Source organism: Molothrus aeneus, chromosome 4 (genome assembly GCF_037042795.1).
Source record: "Molothrus aeneus isolate 106 chromosome 4, BPBGC_Maene_1.0, whole genome shotgun sequence".
NCBI lineage: Eukaryota > Metazoa > Chordata > Aves > Passeriformes > Icteridae > Molothrus > Molothrus aeneus.
The window spans coordinates 58434340-58458605 of record NC_089649.1 but is presented as its reverse complement, the minus strand read 5'-3'; the positions used below and the strand labels follow the sequence as shown (position 1 = coordinate 58458605).

At 41.6% G+C, this 24266-nt stretch overlaps 1 protein-coding gene across 8 annotated transcripts in view; it reads right to left on the bottom strand.

Annotated features, from left to right (window-relative positions):
• Positions 1 to 23177, bottom strand: part of PROM1 (prominin 1) — a 63012-nt gene extending 39835 nt beyond the window's left edge. For 3 of the 8 annotated variants that reach the window (XR_010783523.1, XR_010783525.1, XM_066548597.1), the window contains exons 1-2: positions 22975 to 23174; positions 15965 to 16375 (exon numbers count right to left, since the gene is read on the bottom strand). Coding sequence is in view for 4 of the 8 variants with exons in the window: in XM_066548597.1 (XP_066404694.1) it covers positions 15965 to 16184 (220 nt within the window). In the remaining 4 variants the exon portion in view is untranslated. Of the gene's footprint in view, positions 1 to 15964; positions 16376 to 22974 lie in introns of all 8 variants that reach the window. The other 5 variants (XR_010783522.1, XR_010783524.1, XM_066548599.1 and 2 more) reach the window with 3 other exon arrangements.
• Between the last annotated feature and the right edge of the window lie 1089 nt (positions 23178 to 24266).

Below are 24266 nucleotides of genomic sequence, written 5' to 3'. Positions count from 1 at the left end.
AAATCTGTATAGTAACAACATTTCTAATCAACTGAGTGTTTTATGAGCTCACAGGAATATAGCCAGGTTCTCTATCTATTAATCAGTTGCTACTAAAATACAGTGAAGGTTTGTCTGAGGTCTTTTCTCTGTACCATAAAATCATTACAAGTTTATCACATATGTAGCAATTACCTGGACAATGTTTTGGGCATCAGTTTTGCTTCATGTTTATGCCAAGTACATACATGCATAAATATACATACACATATGATATACACAGCATTAGATACATAATGTGCAAAACAAGCATGCTAATGATGACTTCTTGACTGAAGGGTACAAAGAAGATCCTTATCTTGCCAATGTTATCCCAATCCTTTTTCCACTTTTCATTTCTGTATTTTCTTCTTTGATCTCTGGATCTCTGGTATGTAACACCACCAAAACAAATGAGAAAGCCTAACATGTGACTATTTGCTGTGCATCAATCCAACACTCACTCTAACTTACTCACAATATACAAAATTACAGCAATCACAAAACAGGCAGGAATTTAACACAACTAGTGCCACCTTCAGTAAACCCTGGCAGCTGCAACAAACAGATCCCCTTTTTGGGACATCACCAGCCTACTGTTATCAAGGTGTTGACAACCCTATGGAAACTAAGTTGGGAACTGTGGCTCCCAGCCACTTCTGTGACCCCCTGCACTCGAAGGAGAGGGGCAGCACCCGCTCTGCAGACCCTCTGCCTCACAGAAGCACCAGTGGCCCTGGGCGTGCTGCATGCTACGCAGTGTAAAAGCAATAGTGTTTGCATGCTCAGGAGAAATAAACTGACCAAACTTCTGGTCTCTGATGAGGAGGAAGCACATCAGGAAGGCAAACACTACACCTCAAACAGCTCAAGGAAGAACTCTACACCCTATGCTCATACTGAGCTGGACTTCATCCTACTGTTGCCTTGTTTTTAGTCTCACCATTATTTATACTTAATAAACAACCTCCAGTTAGAGGATAAAAACCTCCAGAAAGTTACCTAACCTGGGGATCCATAAAGGACCTGAAGGTGTAAAACTGACTGTTCACCTCCCAAAAATACAAGGCCTCTCAGACGTTACTGTAGCACTCAAAGTATGTTCAGGGAACACACAGGGGCTGTGATCTCACTCCTCTCTCACCCCACCCATGGCTCAGGAAAACAAATCCCTAAGCAAGCAGTGTCCATAGCTCTCCCTCCTCAACACCCCACAGTGGGAACATGGACTCGACTGATGGAAGAGATCCTGAAGACTTCCTCACAGAAAACTGTCCAAGGAAAGAGAACACACGACAGCAAAGCACCAACTCCTGCTTTAAGGCAGGTAGTCCCAGCACCACTGCCAACTAAAAATTAACAATCTGTTAATGCATCAGTGAAGTACCAAGCCACAAATCACCCCTTGCATAGGGAGTAGATTCCAAAACACTCAGAGAGTGATGGTGGTATATAAGCAAGGACTCTATTCTGAGGCAACCTCAGTTTGGAAAGATCACAGATAAAGTACAAGATAAGGCTGAATCCCACAGTAAGAGAAATGGAAATCAAACATACATGGAATAAGCACCTGGGAAGCACAAAAGAGTTATGACCCCTGCAATTCCTTTCACAATGCATCTTGGGAGTCATGAGACTGCTGAAAGAAAAGGCACACACCACTGCATGGGCAACACACAACTGATCACTGCTGCAACTCTGAAACATCTCTCACACTGGGACCAGCAGAGTCCTCCCTGCATGGAGACCATCCCAGGCAGCATCTGTGCTTCTCTGAAAGTTTCAGTAACAGGAGATACAAATCTAAGTGAGGCAAAACTTCACAAACCCCAAAGATGTAATTCACACTGGTTGTTAGACATTTTTTTCTTCTTCAGCAGAGGTAACATTTCTTTCTTCCTGCTGATTTCTATGCCACGTAAATAAATTTAAGAAATATGGCTGCATGAAATAATAAATGCAATTTTTTTTTTTTTTTGCAGCTAGATGGCTTTCAGCAAACAGGAAAAGGGGTAAAACAACTCTCTTTTTAACATATTGATTCAACTATTTAGCATTGTAGAAAACCACTAATGAGAAAGTGACCAGCTTAAATTAGAATGTGATAGGAAGGAATAAAAAAGGAAAAGGTTTTGTGATCCTCTGTGCATGAAGCAGCACAGACTGTGTGCAGGTGATCAGATGCAGGAGCCAAGTGCCCAAGATTCTGTGGCATCACTCTCCCTTAAGCTACTCTGAAGGCAACCTGAAGACTCCCCAGCAACCTGCTCTCATTTCCAGGCTACCCCTAACTTTGACATTCATCTTGGTTTGTAAAACAGTTGAACTTGATTATGTCTGAAGGTCCCCTCCAGTGCGAAATATTCCAAAGTTATCCTGCAATCATGACTTTCCATTATAAATTATTTAGTGCAGTAGTGAAAATACTGCCAGGAAGCATGAAAGAAAGCAAGATTTTACTATTGACAAAAATGTCCTTCGATACATTTCCTACTATTGAGAATTGGTACAAGAAAATCTTAAAAATACTAGCTTTTCCCATTAAATAAAAATTGAAGGCATTTATCCATTCTCCTAGTTGAATGTCTGTCCCCATAGTAAGTTAAACATTAAAAAAACCCAAACCCCCAAACATGTTACATGAAGTTTTACATACTTGTATAAACACACAGCCACACTCACACAGATTTATGGACCTTTGCTGGTACACATTATGCACATGAAAGCAACTACTCAAGAGAAACAGAAATAGCTGAGAACAGAAGGGACCCCTCAAGATCATCCAGTCCAGCCTCCCAGCTCAGGCCAGAGTGACCCCCCACAGGTTACCCAGGGCCATGTCCAGTCAGGTTTGCAGTATCTCCACATAGAAGAGACAATACTTAAAAAACTCAAACCAAAACAACCCAAAACTTGCTCTCATTTCTTGTGATATGCTTAAATTGCTCAGAGTGTTCCTGATTCACAGTTTTATTTATACTGTTTCTGTATTTTATAGCCTGTGAGCAAAAAAAATGACAGAAGTCAACATGAATACACTATAACAAACTCATGCAGAAAATAGCACTTCATACCTTATTTTGAAATTTAGAGATTCTAAAGCTTATTCATCAGAAAGTAAAACATCTTTAGGTTAATAAACAAGAAAGCCTGAAAATTGGTACAAAAGGTTCCCATGTGGTTTGAATAAATTTAATAGTAAGAACAGTACAGGTTTCATGCACAACTCAAGGGCTGCTACACAGACTTTTTTCCCCTTAATTTTACAGAATGTGAGACTGCTCTGCTGAATAAAGATTCATTACTTTGATTACTTTGCAATGATTTTTCAGAAGTAACATGATGCTCCAGGGTGTTTTTCTAACCAGGCAGCACACAGTGATTGACCAGTCTTTACCATGAATTTATTATTTCTATAGCTTTCAATATCAACATGGTTAGACATATTCCCATTTGATTAATTTCAAATGAAAAGTGGAAGTTATATTCCCATAAAAATATTTTTGGCTAGAACTGAATGTGAGATTACCTGCAGCTACTCACATAGCTGTAGGCACAAACAGGCCTTGGTGAATTCACAGCACCAAAATCCTCCCTGCTCAGATGATCTTTAAAGGTCCCCTGCAGCCCAAACCATTGTGATTCTGCAGGTTTTACTGCACATTGATGATAATCACAGTTACTACTGCAGAGCTCAAGGGTAAACTGGGGGAACATCCTGTGCCAGGTACTGTGTAAACAGGAGCTACATAAGGCTACACTGCTCACTGCAGCACAGTGAAAAGACAGCTCAACTCTCATTTTATTCAGCCTGAGATTTTGGCCTGCTTTTATGAAGCATCTTTCCTCCCTAGCTGGAGCATCTCATCTCCAGCATTCAAATAAGCTTTTATTTACAACTGAATTCAGGTAACTCCACACAACTCTCTCTTGTGTTATGGCAGAGTACCATCCTGAGGCCTATTTCTGTTTCAAACAGAAAAGTGTTAGGAAGGTGTGATAACAAGTGGTGTCCTGTATTTCCAAATTAACTGGATTACTCCTGAAATCTTGGCTTGACTAGCTGTCCACATTGTTTCACAGGACCAGTAATCCACAGCTCTAGCACAAAACACATTTTATCATTGGGGTTAAAGAGATTTACCTTGTGAGGCTCATTTACACAGCTAATTACATTATTGCTTTGCTGAATCCTTCCTGCTCTCATCACACATGCAAAATGCCATCTGCCCTACTAAATCTAACTAGCCAGATGAACTCTTAATTTACCAATGCAATTTGTGAAGAAATATTAAGTACCTCTGAGGATCTCCAGTTAAGAAAACATAATCACTAACTCCTGCATTGCAGGAGTACTGTGTCTATAGACCGAATATCTCATTACTCTCACAGGAAAATGAGGTTATCACTAAGTATGCTTCTGAGAACTGCTCTACAGAAAGAGATAGCAAAAATAATAGAGATTTAAAAATTATCTGTCTGGCAATTAAGTACCAACAGAAGTTAATTACAAATTCTTCTGCCAAGGAAGCTTTTCATATCTAGGTGACAGGAAAATAGCTGGAGTAAAACCTTTGGGAATGCTATGCTTTCATTTCACTCAAAAAATTCCACTGAGCCAGTTCAGCTGTAGTGCAACTCCAACATTAATCAAATTATGCCAGAAATCAATGTCTTTTTATGCATAAATATAATATATTATGGAATTATACATAATATAATATATTAGGTTTCTATTCTGAAAGGTCCTCAAACAAGCCAATAAGAACCATGACTGAAGCATTCATATTGCACTAAAATAAGATTTTTTCCAAACAACAGGGGAGAATTACGTAGATAATACAAATGATCAATTAGTAACTACTTTATTCATATCTCATTCTCTTTCATAAAACAATATTTCAGTCCATTCCTGTCTATCTATAGATAGAGTCAATGGACTCCATATACATTGAACAGTTCAGAACCTCTCTGAATATAGGTCAATTAGCCTGACATTAATGAACTAAAATGACTTCAAACTAGGGGTTTTTTTCCTAATTATGAGTCACACTAATGAGTATCTCCTGCAAAGCCAATAAAACCAGGAAAGCCTTTCAGACTTATCAGAGACAAAAACCTTCTAGGTATCTTAAAGCAAGTTTTACAGCAAGTTCAGTTTACTGACATTTTAAAATACTTGCTTTGACTTGAATGGGGCTTTGGTTGCTTCCCCAAAGCCTCTACCATGGTCAGATTTGGCTCCCACTGAAGAGATATTCCTTTTAGGGTAACCCAAGATTACCTTTGGTCCCCTTTACTGTCCCTGCCTCCATGAGGGCTCTGCTCACTCCTGCTGGCCCTAATCCCACAGCATCACTTCCCTCAGGTTCCACTGCAGAGCAAGGTGAGAGCTCAGCCCTGCTGATGGCTGTGCAGAATCCATCATGCATGGCTGTTGACTGCACAGAGGGAGGTGCTGACACACTCACTCTGCTCACCCCATGTGCTCTGTCCTCTCTGTGCACAGCAGGAAGAAAACTCACTGTGTAGGACAAGGGGGAAGTCTCACAGACAAGGAGATCTTCCCAATTCCCACACAGCAGATATCACTGTGGTGCACAGATAAGGAATCTAATCCAGGCATTCACTCATATAGTCCAGACTATTCCTTTCCAACTTCAGATTGAAAAGCTTCACTCCCCTCTTCACAGTATTTTCCTAGACAGACCTGGAACATAGCCCCTGTCCTTAGAAGAGAACTAAGAAAAAAACCTCAGCCTCCTTAGACAATTTCTGCCCCATCTTTTTAGGCAAAGTCTCTCTATATACAATTCACTTTTTTCTTTCCATTGAGTTACTGGGAGCATCAGGTTGATTCAGCTTCCACCCTCTTGATCCTTTCAAGAGGCAATTCTGACCCTCTTCTCTTTGAGCACAACTCCTGAACAACACACACATCTTCCCTTGCTTCAGTAGCCCACACACAACATCACCCATTTCCATTACAGAGGTGGTGAAAGGAAATTCTCTGTTCAACCACCCATTCACGTGCACTAAAGAAATAATGAGCAAAAAAATCACCATGCCTTTTGGACAAGAGAAAAACACAATTAAGAAAGGAACTTCACTGCTGTACTTCATCACTAACGTGCAAAATAAAGCCCTATAACCTGTTATTACACCATGCCCAGAAAAACTTGTTTGAATGGAGGTCAAAATCCAACAAGTACATACTAAATTGTTGAAGTATTTTAACCTCTCATCTGCTATGGCAATCTGCCGAGTCACCCTCTTCATGCCTTCAGCGTGCAGTTTCCTCTCATCAACATGATCCCTGTCCATTCCCATTCTCTTACTCTGCATTCTTTAATTACATATTGTTATCCTACCGCACTCTGGCTGTCACAAAATTCAACAACACACAGTATGACACAAGCAAAAACACAATAAATACATTTTTAAGGTCTCGGCAGATTTGTAAAGCATATGCTGCTTTAGTCATAACTGCAAAGACAAGCTACCAGATGGTAGAAGGGCACCTTAGATTATACTGCATGCAGTGCAAGGATATGAGAGACAGCAAGGGAGCAGAGATGCAATATTAAGTAGGTAATGAGGAGATGAAAAGCTATGAGCAGGGTTGAAACCTTAGAAATGGCCTAACAGGGAGAGCTTTAGCCAGAGCACAGGTAGGACTAAGCATGGTAGAACTGCTGAAAACAAGGAACTGCATGGCAGCAACAGCTTCCAAAGTAACTGGAATGTGAAATTAAGGAGACTCCCTTTACACCCTTCCTAACAGAAAACAACATTGGTCTACTGAAGAAATAAATTATACAGCAGTGGATCAGATAAAAGTAACAGCCCATGAACTTAGTTCACGCACACAAAAAACACTCCCCATTTCCCAAAAATGGAAGTTAGTAGTTAGGAGGACCAAACTGGTACTTCAAGACCTCCACAGGAAATCCTCACACCACACAGCTGCCCCAAACTTGAGGCTATTAACTTGAGGTTCCTCTTCAGCACAGTCACATTTTCTCCTTAGGCACATTCTGCTTTCCACTGACACGCACAGACAACGTTAAAGAGCCTGCCAAGGAAAAGGTTTGAAGAAAAAAGAAACAGCCACAATATCAACCGTTACAGGATGCATGGAATGAAAGATTTCTCCTTTGAAAATAACCTTTACAGGGGCCTTCTAGTTGTTCCTTGCTACAAAGGAAGTTCTGTTCTTGCTGAAGTTTTGGAAGAAGAAAAAAGAAATAGAAGCCTTTAGAAAAATCCTTCCTTAGGAGGCTGCAATGAATTTGCATGCATCACGCAGACACAAAATGGAGTTGAAAGCTTTGAAGAAGTATTCCACACAGAAAGTACATTCTCTCTTTTTCTGAAGGCAACAAAACTTCAGTAGCACACTGTTTGTGCCATGACAGCTATTTTTTGCCACTTGCTTTGCTTGCAGTAGCTACCTCAAGTTCTCCCTAGGCCGCCATCTGGTAAGGATTTACAGCAGATTACAGGCAGAGATTTACTTGGTGCACTCTATGTCTGTCTGGTTTAGCACACTGCACAGGCTCAGCAACTTCTTGACTGGTTGGGTTGTGTGGACATAATGGACTTGTTGATCAAAGTAGTAAATATTTGGACTGTATGAACAACATTTTTTCTCTTCCTTTATCTCCTCAGGAGTTGCTGTAAACTGAGGAAAGCACAGAAAATCCTCTCTTGCATAACTTGGATTATTGGAAATATGAACACAGATAATTAATTGAGAATGACATGCTGGAGACCTGCTGACCAGATTACCTCAGTGACTGGCATCCTGGCAGCTTCCCTGAGACTCCTCAGAATTCCCTTTCTCCACTTCCCCATTTTCGCAGGAGCCACAACTTTCCACATATGTTTGATAACTGGGGCATACATATCGCTTCAAAGCATTACAGAGACCACTACTTCACTCAAAAATCAAAGCAAGAGTAAAGATTGCTACTCTGAAGAGAGCTCATTAGGCCTGATGCTTGGATTTATTTGGTACAAGTGCAGGCACCTTCCAGCTGAGTTAAACTGCCAAAGCAATACTTGATAGTAGTAGCAATATTCACATTCACAGCTCTAATCACATTTTGAAGTTCACCAAAATAAAGTAATTTTGTACGTTTTCTGTCAAAAGAAAGAATCTGACTATGTTATGATGCAATACAAGTCATAATTTAATCACACAATTGTTTCAAGTTAAGAAATTTATGTGCTTATTGAAAAAGGTATCAAAGTAGGTTTGTGGGGCTTTTTTATGCCTGGCAGGCTTACACTAAAACTTATTTACTGATAGATTAGTCAGCTTAAACTACACTGACTGACATTTGTGGCACCTGGTTTCTCTTCTAACATGAAGATAACTCACTTTTGGAAAAAGGAAGAAATATACTCAAAAGCTTTAATACATATATGGAAAATTTCAATACTGTTAAAAGTATAATTAACATTTACACATTTGTTTTGCTCCAGCAACTTTTGAATGTTGCACATTCACTTGGAAAAGGCACCACTGTGGTTACAATCTGAAAGTTACACAGACCATCTTGAGAAAAGATGAGAAAAAACAATAGTGAGAAGAAGGGAGAGGAAAAAATACTGATTGTCATTTTCAATGTAAAGAAAATTGACTAGCAGGACTGTGGAAAGATTTCTTGCAAAGATCCATCAAGGTGTCCTTACTTCAGCTGACATCATTCAAGAAAAAGCCATCATTGAGCAAGACTTAGGGGTTTATTTTTCTGTGAACAACCACCTAAGCAAATCACCAGAGAAATTTAATAGTGCTAGGCTGTGCTATCTTATTATGATGCTCTGTAACAAAGAAAAGAGAGCTCAAATGACTGTCTTTCCAATAATGGGCAGTCTCTGTACAGTATTTCATACGATTAACTCAAAATGCTTCATAGCAGCCAAAATGATAAAAAAGAACTGAGAAGTCCCTTGGAAGCTTGTGCAAACATAATTCCAATAAATTCAGTGATATTCCCCCCCACCCCCATCAGTTCCAGAGCTGTAAGTTAGAAATGAGAATGAGGTTCAGCACTATGTGCACAGCTGTAAAAATTAAATGAAGGGGCAGGACAAACAGCACAGTAGTAGCCACTGCTAAGCTGAGAAAAACCATGGTGCCTCAGTAGAGCTGCCTGAAAACCCAAAAGATGTCTGCAGCTGCTGGTAATTTTCCAAGAGGTTCATCCATGGTGCCAGACACTGTGGCTGATTCAAAACCTGTTCTGTCCCACTTCACACTATAGGAGGTGCTGCAGGTATGCTCTGCAAGTCTGACATAAGCTATCATGCTTTTAGTGGTACTAAAAGTACAATGGAGCTAATTATCTAAATAAATGCATTTCCAGAACATAGTACTTCAGCTTTAAAAAAAAAATATGCAAACCCCACCAATGAAGACTCTATTTAGTATGACAAAGAAGGCCATGTCCATTCACAATACCATTCTGTACTCACACCCTTCCCTTCCTTGTAGTCAGCACCCCTGGATTTAGTTGCATCCAGAACTTATCCCCTGTATACTGAAGCAGGGAATGCTGCTGATCAGCCCTCTGGCTACACCTTGTGTCTCCCACTAACATCCACAGACAAACAGACCAGGGTCAGGACAGTTTTAAGGATTGTCCATGCTGTAACTATCAGCAGGCTTCCTGAGTTCCTCAGTACTCCACACAGAACGTGTCCAACCCACTGGCCAGAGATGTTCCCACAGACAGAAAGCATGTAGCTGCCTCATCTGGAATGGGGAGAAGGCAGTTTAGATTGGGGAAATAGGAGCTGAGTAGCACACAATAAGCCTCTTTAATTTTGATTATTATTGAACTCCAAGAGGCATGGCTGTTTGAGGTACCCTGCAGGAATTACCACAGCCATCTGTGCTAATGCCACTTTCAAGTACCCTTCCCATGGAAAGTAACCCAGTGCCCTCAAGCTCTGCCTGAGGTTTGTTTTTTTTCTAGTTTCTCCCTTCTGTCCTAAGTGTTAAAATTGTAAAGTTGAACTGATGTTTTCCAATTGCTGTCAAAGCATGTTTTTTCTCCTAGGCAGAGCTGGCAGGCAGAATTACAACAGATCAGGGCAAGCACTGAGGATACTGTAAAGAAAGAATTCCAGCTGGGCATAAAGAGCAAGAATTTCACATTATCAACTATGCTATACTGATTAAAAAATTACTTCCATATTTTCCCTAAAATGCCTCTCTTCAAAAGAGGTTCCTTGTTTACATAATCCTAAAGAAGTCAGCAGGAAGGCATCAGAGAAGCCTTAACCTTTGCAACTGCAGTTTTCTGTGGTAACCTCCAGCAGATCATCTATATAAACCTCCCCTCCCTAAAACCCCTGTCTCCTCCCTGCCCACAGAAAGTCCTTTTGACAAGCAATCTGTTACTCTGCCATTCTGAATAAATCAGGGGAAAAAGAATTACTCTTCTGATGCCTAAGAAAATTAAAAAGCCAGCCTTAAATCTGCTTCAGAAATGTTCTCAGACTGCTCCTCACTTACATGGGCCCATCACCAAGCAGAGCAGCTCTTAACTTCCCAACACAAAATGAGCAGTGATTTTTTTTTTTTAACACTATTTCCTGAAATGTATATGAGTGGGCAGAGAAAAGAAGAGGCTAAATTATCTCCTATCTTCCTGCTGCTCCATCTTCCCCAGTATTTCCAACACTGCATACAAGAAATTTCTTTCAATATATACCTGTATTTCCAAAAAAAGGAGCACTGTTATCCCAAATCCCCACCAACACTGTATATAACACCTGTCACTGCATTTTGCAGTGCACCTGTCACACCTGCATTTTTGATATTCACATTTAAGCCATTATTCTAAATTCACACCACAGCTCTACTCACAGCTGTGGAAAAACACCAGAGGGATGGAGGGAAGGCACTGACTGTCACTTGACAACAGAACTGAGCCAATCCAACAGCTAACTTACTAATGGGCAGATTGCTCTTCCCCTCTTCTCTGTTCCTGCACCAGTTCCACCTGTGCTCCCAACCCAGCTCCAGGATGTAAGCTTTAGGAAAACTAACCCACCAGCACAAGGGGGTTGTTATCAAACACTAGCTCAAAAAAAGTAGTATACCATATCCTAACTAAAACTGAAACTTCACACAACTGGAAAAAAGGATATCCTAAATAATGTTTTTATGAAACATTATAATGGCTGTAGGTACCTGTGCAAAATTTTGTGGTGCTGGACTGTAGCACCTGCAGAGTCAGAGCCAGAGCACAATCCTCTCTCACAATCCTCTCAAATTCCTCTCACCTTGTGCAGACATGCTCAACATTCCTGGGAAAAAATCTTAAGTTTAAAAGGGCACTACCAACTACAAATAACTGGGCTTAGCTCCAACATCCAGACATACACATTTGTTCTTGTAGGGGAGCTGTGGAAGACTTATTATTAACAGGAAGCAAACTTGAAGTAAAAATGAGCACTGAAGAATTACAGAAGGCAGAGAAGCGAGCTTGACACAGGCACACACAAAGTAATTCTGCCTTACTAAGTTTAAGTGAGGGGGTGATAAAGTGTTTTGATTACTTGCTTTAGAGCCTCAATACAGCCAATAGATTTACAAAGTCAGTATCCTAGGTTCTCATCAAACCTACCCAAAACAAAAGGGTTTTGCATATCCATTTTCTATTACAGCTATACTAGCTACAAATACAGTTTATTTTCACATCAAGTTACAGGTTTCTTCTTTAAAATATCTGGAAATAATTTAATTACTGAATACACTCATATGATTTATTACTGAGATAACACAAGACTAACCTGCTGAACTTCACAATCTGCAGCTGCTTTAAAGGCTGAATAGATAAGGAGAAAAAGACCAAAAGGGGTCAAACACAGGACTTGACATTAAAATATTCAAGTTCTGATCCTCAGTCTGATAAAACTGTTCAGCAAGCAAGATTCTGCAGTCAGAAAGAACTGAGAGGTTTAGTCCAGGTCTAAAAATCATCTTGTTTTTGTTCCCCACAGCAAACAGTACATTTAACTCTTCACACTATCTTTTGCCCAGAATGTATCTGCATTCAACAGTTGACTTTTACATTTAAGTTGAACTCCTACTTCAGCAGAAATGCTTATCTAGAGCAAAAGTCAGAAGCTGGAGAAAAGCAGTTGTAACTTAACTGGTAAAATTGTTCTGCAGTATGTTCTGCTACAGTAGGGTAAGGTAAACAGGCTCATAAGTTTTTGTCATATTTCTCCTAAAAATAGGAGCAGGAGCTTTATTCCCTGCTTCTTTCCTTTGTGAAGGCTTCATATTTTTATTACAAGACACAAATTGTGAAGCCAAAGATTTGTTGGGCACAGCCTGCTGGCAACTGGAAACTCAGATTAACATTCTCTTATTGCAACTAACAACTATTTCCATGGGAACAAAGACAAAACTATGGTAATTCACAGCAGCCACAGCATCATACTGACCATGCCCTGTCCATACCAAGTTCATATCTGGTGGCTTCCAGCACAACAGATGACATGCACCATCTCACAACCATGAAGTGACAACTTTATCAATAAATCAATGCTACAGTTTATGAGAATTTTTATATAAGAAAAACGGATTATTTGTTTTGTTAGATGTCCTCCTTCTTAGCTAAGTGATAGAAGGAACTTGTAATTTTCCTATTATCATGTCTTTAAGTGGTGTTATTAACAAGAAGGAAAATGATGCCTCTATCCTAAACAGTCCTCAACAAAAGGAGTAGCAGCACAATCATTACCATGGAGGAACAAAGGCACACTGGGATTAAAGTCACCTACTGAGCCTCAGGTAGCAAACCAGTGACCAGTCTTTTCCACTCTTGTGTATCATTAACTCAAAGTGGAGGCTGCTTCCCTGAATAAGAGCTAACTCACTCCCATTTACAGCACTACATCATCTGGTAATGAGTACAAAAATATTTGACTGGTGGAATTGAAAGCAGAATCTATTTAGACTCACTGAAGCACTGCAATCAGATATCCTAATTCACCTCTTCTGAGCTAGGTTCTTGCCATATCCAAAGAGCACAGCGCTGGTCTTAAAGATTCAGCAATTTAAAAAATCTTAAAGGCGTTACAGTTCCTTGCCCTGGTTCTGTTACTGTATTTTACATGAGAACTATATTTAATCTGATTAATAACTTACTTATTAAATCTAAACTTAGATTAAAGTTATATTTCCATAAACTTGACGGCATGAACAAATTTAGACGAGAATAAATAATTACTTAGATGTAATAAATAATTACTCTTAGATGTAACTAGAAAAGAACCATCTCACAAAATATTTCTTGACTGATTTTTTCCTTTAAGTGATTCCTTTCAACTGTTGAGTCTTAGCAGCATGCAATTAAGAATAACACTTCCCAAAGACTCTCAGCTACTTAATATCTTTTTTTATCATAGCATAATAATATAGCATAAAGGTGTATAGTATATGTATAAATATATAGTATATATTTATACAATATAAAGCATAAAAGTATGAAGTATAAAGGCATACTTTGGACTGAAGGACTATGAATGTTATCCATCAGAGCACTATCAGAAGATGACTTACAAAGGCAGGAGTATCTACATGCAATTAGACAATCCTATGACTTCTCCTCCCAGGTAAGAGTACTAATACATTGGAAAATTGAACATTGAGTACTCCCAAATATTAGGAAAAAATGTAAGCCTACCAAGATCAGAGGTCTAAGTGATTGCTGCCAAGGCTTACATACAAATGATACTTCTCTATGTTGTGGTTATATGCAATAGATTGGGGCATCAACCTGGAGCTAACTGTTCTGAAGCACCAGTCCCATCAGAACCATGAAGTCTGAAATAGAAACATCAAAAGGCTTGATTTCTGTGCCCATTTGTCATCATGTTTATTTTCATCTCTGAATCAGAATTAACTCTATTTCAATTTTAAAAAACCAAAACAAAACACCCATTTTAAATATGTAACTGCACCATTAATACAGTGAATGTGAAAATAGAACAGCATATGGCAAAAGAGATTATGGGGATTAGCCAATTAAATGGTATGACTCAAACCAACATGATCTGCCAAATCTGTGCTTTGCAGTGCAGTATGTGGGGCCATGGGAACATGACTTCACTTAATGCAAACAGCAAAGGCAAAGTTCTGAAAGCACCTGATTTGGCAAAAAGTATCTTCGAGGAAGTAGGGAGAAGTATGAGATGTTCAAAGCTTACAAGCTAAGAACAAATTCTTGACTTCTTTAATGCTGGAGTTCACAATACCAACTTGATGTAAAACTTATTACGAGCAGTCCCACCAGAAAACAACCTTGACCATAAAGTCTATACTCACTAGTTATTCACATGCTTAGGACATAAGATATTAATTTTGACATACAAGACTACGGACCAAATTCTTAGTAATATAAAAAGACAGTAAATGTCTCAGTGAAATCAAGTTTCCACAAGCGTAAGAGAACAAAACATTCAAGCAGAGCTTCAGGCAGGGTGGAGGCCTGCTTCTAGGAGCTGAATGCAGATGGCAATCCTCACCATCAGGTCTCACAGAGACACAAATAGCTCACCTGATCATTTAACAGAAGGAAAGAGGCAAAAGAAGCAGAGGTATCTGGAAACAGTGCCTCCTAAAAGTGAGATTACTGTCACCTTCATGCAACTGCCCTCATTACACCTTGTGCAAGATCTGCTCAAAACACACATCCTGCAGGAAAACAGGCCATTTTTCTGGCCTGTTTTCAGAAAGGCTATTTTTTCTGGCCCATTGCAGAATAATTATTCTGTTGGTTAACCCCTGGGATGCTGAGTGCTTGCCCAAATAGAATTTATTCATTCAAGTTCAGCTGAGCTCAATCTTCTACAGTTACGTCAGAGATGCAGGAAGAAATGTCAAAAATCCCAGCAAACAGCAGTTCACAGATATTATATAGATATGTGACCCATTACACTAATGAATTTAAGGCTTTATATTATTAAAAGTTTAAATGTATAAATTGAAAACTGTATTACAAAATAATATAAACATCTTTTATACACAGTTGCAGCTAAACCACCAAAAGGAATCAGTTTCAAACCAAAGCCATTCTTCTATTTAATTACAGGTTCACCTTGATACAATTTTAAATGCCAGTATTATACAGAAGCATTAACACTTTTAAGAGCTAAGTGAAACAAAAAGCATGTTGAAAGTTCAGTTGATAAAACTACCAAATCCACAGTTTCCAAAAGCAACTTTTGATCAATGCAACCTCAATAAGGTTGCACACACTTCTCCAACATCTTAAGTTTTCCTTTAGAAGGAACAGATTAGTAAGAAACAAAGGGAAAAAAAAGTCTCATTAAAACAAGTGCAGTTTCAAGTTTTAACCTGACAGCTTTCAAAGGAACAAGAAACTACACATGGCTATGTAGTGGACCTGCTCTTACATAAAACTTGACCATGGATGCCCATATATAGAAACATATGAAATTTATTTCAAATTTCCTGAGCTAAATCTTATAGTATTATAATCATCTGACTGTTTATCACAGTGTGAAAAATTCAGCTGTCTCTTATGTATTTAATGGTAAATACAAAGCAGCTTATCCTCTAGTTCTATCTCATGCTGCTTCAGTTAAGAAAACAAGCCTCAAATCCATCAGTGACAGCCCTGAGATTTGTAAGCAAAGTTCTGTGAAAGGTCACCAACATTTCATTTTCATTAACAACCTCCTCCCCATTATGCTTAGCAGAAAAATATTCTCTTATACACAACTGTACAGATTTCCAAGCCATAGCATATGCTACTTACAAAGCCCTTCATAGATTTTACTTCCTGATTATGGCCTTGGTATCAACGACAGGGTGTTTCAATATAACAAATCAATATTACAACATCAATAGCAAATCTGTATTTTAAACAGAAATAGTTTATCCGCTTACCTTGAGGAAAAGTATTTGGCTGCACTAAGTACAGGAATGCATGTACTATTTTAAACAAAATTCCTATTGCCCCAGGTTCATGGTATGCACCTGTATCATAGGTCTTGGCTGGTACAAATCCAAAATCCAAAGTTCCAGGAGGTGGTTTGTATATAGGCTGTACCTCTGAAATTGTACTTCCACAAAACAGCAGCAGCAGCAAACAGAGTTCCACAGCCATAGCGAGCAGTATTCATAAAACTGGAGGTAGAGGTATTTGTCCAACCAAGTCTAGAAATCTTCAATACATTCACTTGAGTAGCAGCTTTCTAGCCAGGACAATGCTGGTGCACTCTCACACCAATTCTTCAATGTATTTTTACTTCAGAGTGGAACAGCAGCCTCTTGTGAAAATGACTCAGCGCACCATCTCTGGCAAAAAGAAGAAACAGCTCATTAGCACATGTGCAAGCAAATAGCAAAGTGCAAGACAACCTGCAATCTTCTGTGGAAATTGAACGTATCAACAGCTGCAAAAGTGAGCCTGACAGGACAGGGAAGAAAAACATTTTGAGGCTTGTGAATAATATCTTATACTACATACATTGTACTTGAAAGAGGTGGAAAAAGAATTATGCACAGTTCCAGGTCAGTGAGTTTTCAAAAACAAAGAGAACGTTGATACAGCTCCAAGGGAAACAAAACTAAAGGAGCATTGCATGAATTGCGCTTCTGACTAAGTGCAATATGTCATGTCACAACAATTACACAATGCATTTAATTACCACCTGATGGTTCTGTAGTTGATGACACTTATTACAAGTCATACCCTGTACTTCTTTAATTTACACCTTTTAGCAAAACCTTCAATCCTAGATACTCTTAACTGTTTTCCAAGATTGAAGAAAAAAATTATACATCACTGAAAAGTTACCAAAACAAAAATAAAATCCAAAGCCAATGAGACATCACCCTCTTGACAGATGACAATGGGCATCAGCAATTACTTTTCATTAATTCAAGCTATCCCAAAGCTCTCCTTAGGAACTGGAGAAGTCAACAATTTTTATTTACAGCTTGCTAAAGCTGAGTGTCATTAAGATGACTTTGGATGGTTAAAAATGTTTAAGAATATTCTGAATCTACAAAATCACATCAGCTTAATCTACCACTACTTAAGTAACGTAAACAGAAACACTCCTGGCTTTCCAACAAATTAAGTGACCATGTCTTGATCTACAAGAAGCCAGGTAAGACTCCTTCACTTCAGTGTGCAACAGCAGCCTCTGAGGAAACAGACCAAAACTGACCAAATAAAAGGCAACAGAGGAGCTGCTGCCATTCTCTGGTTCTGGAGGCTGCATATACCTGATGGGTGTGCCAGTGAGCACAGCACTGACCTTCCCACCCATCAGCCCAGCTTCTCTTTGGGATGCCTTTGTTGATTCCCAGAGTGCCGTGGCAGGGCCATGTGGGAGCACACTGCTCATGACAGGACATCACTTCCACCCAGAGAGCACCAGCTGCCTTCCCCAAGCACAGCTGGGCCTCTGCTGCCCCTTCCAGCAGCACTGCCCAAGAGAAAACCTTTCCATCTCCACCTTGGTGTTCAGACCATTCACCAGCAAGAATGACAGCAAAATAACACAAACACCTCATGGCTTCAGTCAGCCCAATGCTACGCCAACATCTTCACTTCCAAGGTACTTCCAGGTCAAAGAGATACTAAAGACAGAGACTTCAAACCTGTAGTAAGGTGAGACTTAAATCTCTCCATGCTCTACAGTCTCTCTGGTTAAACACCAGCTACCTTTCTGAAAACCAGTACTTTGCAAGAATTCAAAACCACATTGCAAGCTTGTTCAGTAGTCAGTGCTGCCTGAGCTCAAAGGATAGGTCAAGAAAAATGTGGAACAAAGAAATACAAGATCAGACCAAAGACCTGGAGACTGTTTTGTTTCTACAATGCTCAAATGAGTTAAGAGGGAACACTCAAACCTATCTTTCTTCCTCATGGCTTATGAAAACCAAGAAGAATGAACAGTAACAATGCTATGATTAGCACAATTATCCAACCCTGATTCGGAAACGTGATGTTAACAACCCCTCTGAAATATGCTCAACACAAGCACACAGTAATTTAGAACACATAATACCATGGAAAAGAATGTTCTGTTAAAGATTAATGAAAGAAAAAAATAGTTCAAATCCAAAATATTCATTTTCCTCCTTTAATTTTTTATTGAGACTAGTTTTCTTCAGCCTAGAAGATACTTTTTAGTGAAGTTTTATCATATGCACATCTTGCTCTAAGGCCGAACATGGAATTGGTCAAAAAGTGAAAACTGCTTAGGCTGCAGTTTACTATCAAATCTCAGGAAACCTACAGTACAAAATATCACAAGACCACAACTAGACAAAAAAATCATTTTGCCTTTGTGGCAGAACAGTGAAAATTGTGCAAGTTTGATACACTACTGTTCTGATGCCAAAATTACCTTTGTTTTTACATATATTCCTCATATATATTCATAGCTCTGGACTATTATTGTATAGCTATATAGTTTCCTAGCTAACTCTAGTACTTGTCCTCTTACACAAATTCCTGAAGGCCTGGTCTGATCTTGCTTCTTCTGGGAATCAAGGGCCAAGCCACCCTCTCAAGACAATTTCTCATGTGTTAGACATAAACAAGGTACACCTAGTAGCAAGGAAGGGGAGGGCTTCAGAAGGGGTCAAACCAAGAGGGGAATTACTTCATCAACTGTACTTCTGTTTGGGGATTCTTGTCAATTATGCTAATTTGCTAAACTTATAGAAGTTTAAAAGCCCTATAGCTCATAAAAGCCCTATATCACATGTACATTTTCAATGTAATTTCAGCATGCATGTCAGTGTGTTGTGCATCTGGAGAGACCTTCATTACATGGTAACCACTTTTTATCACCTTAACCTTGTTTGGCTCTTGATTTTAGGGACTCAAAGGCAACAGTTCTTTTTTTTCCCTTAAAAATAGATTTCAACATTTTTTCTAAGTCAGGTTGAGTTTTCTGGAGATTTCTGAAGTACTGAAGTTGCAGCACTTCAGTGAGTCAGGAGAAAAAGCTCACACATGGTAACTGAGCCTTGATTCCAAAAGTTTAGGAAACAGATGCAAAAGCATCCCTTTCAGTGAAATGTTAGGTGTGGTTGAGAAAGATGAAAGTGATAAGATGATGTCTTCTCTAACTGGTGCCTTAAGGCAAAGCTCTCTGTAGTGCCCTGTTATATTAGAGAGAGGGCAGAAGAAGATAAAGTACACACACAGCTTTTTTTTTTTTTAATTTTAGATTAAAGACAATTTAAAGTCTATCTAATTACACAAACAGGCAAATAAAACAGTTAAAATGTTCTCCCAATACAGGAAAACAATGACTACACCTTCTAGAAGTAAGTAGTCATGTATTAACCAAGTGGGCATTTTTAAGACAAGGACAATCCCTGTACTGAGAAAACTAACAATGTTTAGTGGAAAAACCTAAGTTTCCAATTCTACACAGTCTTCAGTCAAGCTTTTATAAAATTCAAGTGAATTTCCTGCAAATCAACAAATCTGCAGACTTATAACCATATTCTCTTCCTCTCCCTTTGCTGGCAAATATATCACAGTAAACATGGTATAGACAATCTATACTGGGCAATTCCTTCAGACTGACACCAGTTCTTCTCTATGCTACATAAAACACTCATATTTTCAAGGTTACATTAATAATAATAACCAGGAACTTGCAGAAACACTACAAAACCTGTAACTTAAGATGCCTCTGAGCATCTAATAAGTATTCAACCCACCAAAAAATAACTCAGATGTAAAAAGCTCCCAGCAGTTCTCCTTTTCTTGATATCTAAAAGAAACTTAGCTGGGAGCTTATTAGTAAATATGCTAGACAAACAGCATTAAAGAGGAAAAATCTGTCCCTGAAATCTGTAATTCTGAGAACCTCAGAAATTACATACACAGGAGTGACACAAATAAAGAGAACTGAATAGCAGTTTATGCTAATCTTCTTTGCAGCATGTGGGCATCTCATTTCCTCAGACACAGTGTGGCATCACTACAGTCAATGAGTTACAGGAACTGCCAGTACAACTCTCCCCAAGTTCAAGTAAACAGTGAATGAAGAGAAGCTGTGTGAAATTCAGCAATGCTACAGTAATTATCAAATAAGCTACCAATTTCATTACTGCACACTCTGTGAAGTACTTAACAAGTTAAAATAAATTAAAGATTTTCATTATTATGTGTGGTTTGCAAATGTCCATTTGGAACAGACTCAAGCTTTTGCATTTTATTCTGTGGCTGACACTAATATTCTATATGTACAAGTCACTAAGCATAACTCCTGGGCTTTTAAACACTACCTGTGGAGAACACCATCACTCAAATACGCAGCAGCACTATCATCTCAGATATATCCTATCCTGTTACTAAAAGTATTTTCCAAAACCAACCTCTGCTTTAAGTTAAACAAGGGAAGAGGAGCTGGAGTTTAGTTCAGCAACTTCCATGATACGCCAAGTGTGAATAACAGAGCTCAGAGGCAGCATGATGTGCAGCTCTTTGTTCCAATGGCACTGGCCTCCTTCTGTTTAACACCACAATCCAGGCAAACACAGCACTGCAGTGCAGCGATGCAACCATGATTAACCCCGTGAACTGAAATTCAATCAGCCAGGGGCTACACTGCTAAAGCTCAATGGGGATGCCTGCTGGCAGTGAACCAGGCTGGGCTGTGATGGTGGTAGGTGCAGTTGTCCATAGGAAGCCCACACAAGGTTTCTGAGTACATTTGTTACATTTTTTTCAATCACACATTTGAAAATCCAAGTCCATAATCCCTGTCCACCATACCAGCAACCACCAGAAGTGAAATTAAAACAGCCACAAAACAGAGTTACAGGCAGACTGAAACTCCTAAGTAGGAAACAAAAACCCCAAAAAACAACCAAACCCACACCACCACCTTCCCATTCAAGAGACCCACAAGCAAGCCCAAGTTAAGATACTGGCAGGATAAAAATATATTGTTTTCTGTTACAAAATCTGCCTAGGCCTACCAACAATTACAACCTGTTGCCATAGGACGACTGAGAAGCAGATAAACACTAAACACCAGGGACTGCAGAATAGAACTTGGCAGCACTAAGAAAAACTAAACAAATAGCATCTTCCACACAAGGCAGCCTTGGTACCCATCTGACTTGCCTGCTATATGTTCAAATCAAGTAAGCGAAATATTGGATTGGGTCAGGAAAAATTGAATATTCAGAATCCAGTTTGCTTTGAACAGCTTCTTACTAATTTCAAAATCAATAAACTAAAAAAAGCAACATCAAAAAATTCTTCTGTTTTACAAGTCACAGCCATCTGCAAGCAGAAGCACACCTGTAAAAATTCCAGGTGAGATACCTTCTCCCAAGTATAAGCATGTCTGATTTGCAGCTGACTGCCTAAATATTTAAAGTACATTTTCACTAACCAAATAATTTATTTAACTTGTGGATAAAGTGGTGCATTTACCCCAGTATTCATAGATCATTCTTTGTTAAATTACTTTCCAGCATCACATAGAAAACTTACTGTAAAACACAGTAAGTCCAGCCCATAAACAGGCAGTTTTTGGGAAGTGTGAACTGATAAGGGCTGTGTACGTGTCCCAACACCAAGGTACGGCAACACGACGCACGTTTCTCACTAGCAGCTGAAACCAAACCTTTCCTTCACGTTCTTTCCAATTACTTACACAGCAGAGACCTCTTCCTCTAACAGGCTGCCTCGTCCTTATCTGCAAACTGCAGAGGAGCGCGGGTACCGCAGCTCTGCCTCTGCTGGAATACCGACCGATGTGGTAGTTTCTTTACCGGCTGGCTCCTCTGCATCTGTGTGCAGAAGACACAGCCCATGTTTACTACCACACTGCCCCTTCTCCCCAGCTCTCGGATCAGGTCCCCGGCTCACTGCAGAGCTCACCTCGGCCGAGGAGACGCTTGGCCAGCCGGGGCGGGCAGGCGCGATCTGCCCAGGTGCACAGCGGGCAGCAGCGGCAGCACCGCCTCAGGGAACTCCTCCGAGGCGGGCGGCACCGCCGCAGCGCTGCCGTGCCGAGCGGGGAGCCCGCAGGAGCTCACGGGCCCTCTCCCCGCTCGCATCCACCGCAGAGCCCAGGCTGGGGGTCACCTCCCTGCTCCCCCAGCCCCCCGCCCCTGACGAGCCAATTTCGAGGACAGCACAGCCCCGTCCGCCTCCCCGAGGCGGCTCAGACAACCCCCCCCGCCCGCCTCGCCCCGAGCAGGTGCCCTCAGCGGCCGCCCTTTTCCCCCTCCTCCTTCCCGCGGAGCGGCTTTCCCTGTCCCCGGAGACCTCCGGGGCTCTCCCCGCCCAGCTCCCGCCACTCTTCTCCGTTCATCTGCCGGTGGCTCACAGCTGACCTCTCCCCAGCCGCCACCACACACGACCCCCGGGAGCGAATGTGCACCCCGTGCCCGCCGCCCCGCTCTGCTCGGCGAGCGGACCCGCCCTGGCTCCCCGCGGACCGGCCGCGTCCCCCCGCCGTGCCGCAGCCCCCTCCTCGCGGCCAAACCCGTCTCTCCCGCCAGCCGCTCCCCAGCCCCCTGCAGCACTGACCTGCCCGCCGGCCGTCCCTCTGTCCCCGCCTCACCCCGCGCTCTCAGGGCACCTCCATCCCGCCGCTCCCACAGGTCGCTCTCCCAGCCTCTGCTGAGCCCCCTGGGATCCCTTCCCACCACCAACCCCATTCCCTCGGGCACCCGCCTCCCTCGACGGCCACCCGGCACCCCCTCACTCGGCTTCACGGAGCTCCCCCGCCCGCCGCTGCTCTCCCGCGAGGGAAGGAGCCGCGCTCTCCCGGCCACGACCTCCCGCCCGCAGCGAGAGAAGGCGGAGGAGCCTCATCCCCGCCTGCTGCCCCCCACAGCCCCGCCGGAGCTGCCCGGGACCCCTCCTCACGTACGCCCCCGCCCCCAGCTCTCACCGGTCGAAAGGGGACAGCGAGCCGGAGACGGCGGGGCACGGCCAGCACAGCACAGCGCAGCCCGCTCCGCCTCAGAGCGCCGCAGCAGCCGTGGTGGCGGTGCCGCCCGCGCATGGATTACGGAGGGCGGGCTCTGCCCCGGGCCGGGGCTGCAGGACCACCCCGACAGGCCGGGATGGATGGTGGGGGGAGGAAGAGGAGGAGCGTCAGGGGTTTAACCCCGGCGGGATGTGCTGGGCGAGCGGGGCTGGAGATCGGGATAGGCTGCGTGCTGCTGCAGCGGAGCCGAGCGGGTCGGGCTGAGCCCGCAGCCTGCGGTCGCGGACCTGTTGCAGCCCGGGCAGGCTCCCGCCCTGTTCCCGGCCCCCGAGGTGCTCCGCCACGCCCGGACCCCCGGCCGGCTCCGCCGAGGCACATCCCGCCTCACCGCCCCACGGGGGCATGGCCGTGCCGTCTCCCCTTGGCCAGTGCCTCTGGGGCTGGTTCGAGATCTTCGCATCAAGATGACTTACTCCGTTAGCTTTTGAAAAAAAAATAAATCTTGTTTTACTCCTCTCGAGTTGTGTCCTTATTTCCTGATGGGTTTAGCATTTCCTTTAGGACTGTTATCTATGTTCCTAAGTGTTCTCTGTTCCCGAAGGCCAGTGATTTACTGGTAAAATGAGAAGTGTTTTTCTTACAGGTTGCAATACAGTAACATACGCTTTCAAAGGCCGTTGTGCTTTCCTTCTTCCTTGTGCAGATTTGTTTGTGTTTTTGATTTGTATTTGCAACTTTGGTGTATTAAAGTGGTTCCTCTATTGCAACAGTAAAATATGAACACGATTCTTTCCTCTGTTACTACACCCTCTGTTATTCAGCATCACAAATGCATTGCAAGACAAAGCAAGAATTTTTGCTGGACATCCAAGGTTATGCTGGTTCCTTGGAAATCAGTAAAAAAAAACTGATGGAGAAGGCAGTTAGTCTCCTTTTTGCAGGCAGAAACAAATCAAGGCTATAGCTATGGCACCACTCTGCATTGCTAATTGAAGCCTGGCCAAACATCGAACAGTTTTCCCACAGGCAGTATTCGGCGTTGCTGAAACCTACCTGTATTTCAGCTCAGGGCATTTGCCAGCAATGCACATCAAAGAACAAGTTGCTACACTGGCTGCACACAGAACAGTTATCCCAAACAGAGTTAATCTTAGCTTGTTCAGCAGGAGGATGTGTAAAGGCACAACCCAAAATGGAGTGGTACAGAGCTCAGAGAAACGCTCTTTTCCAAGTTCTTGTTGTAGTTGTCATAG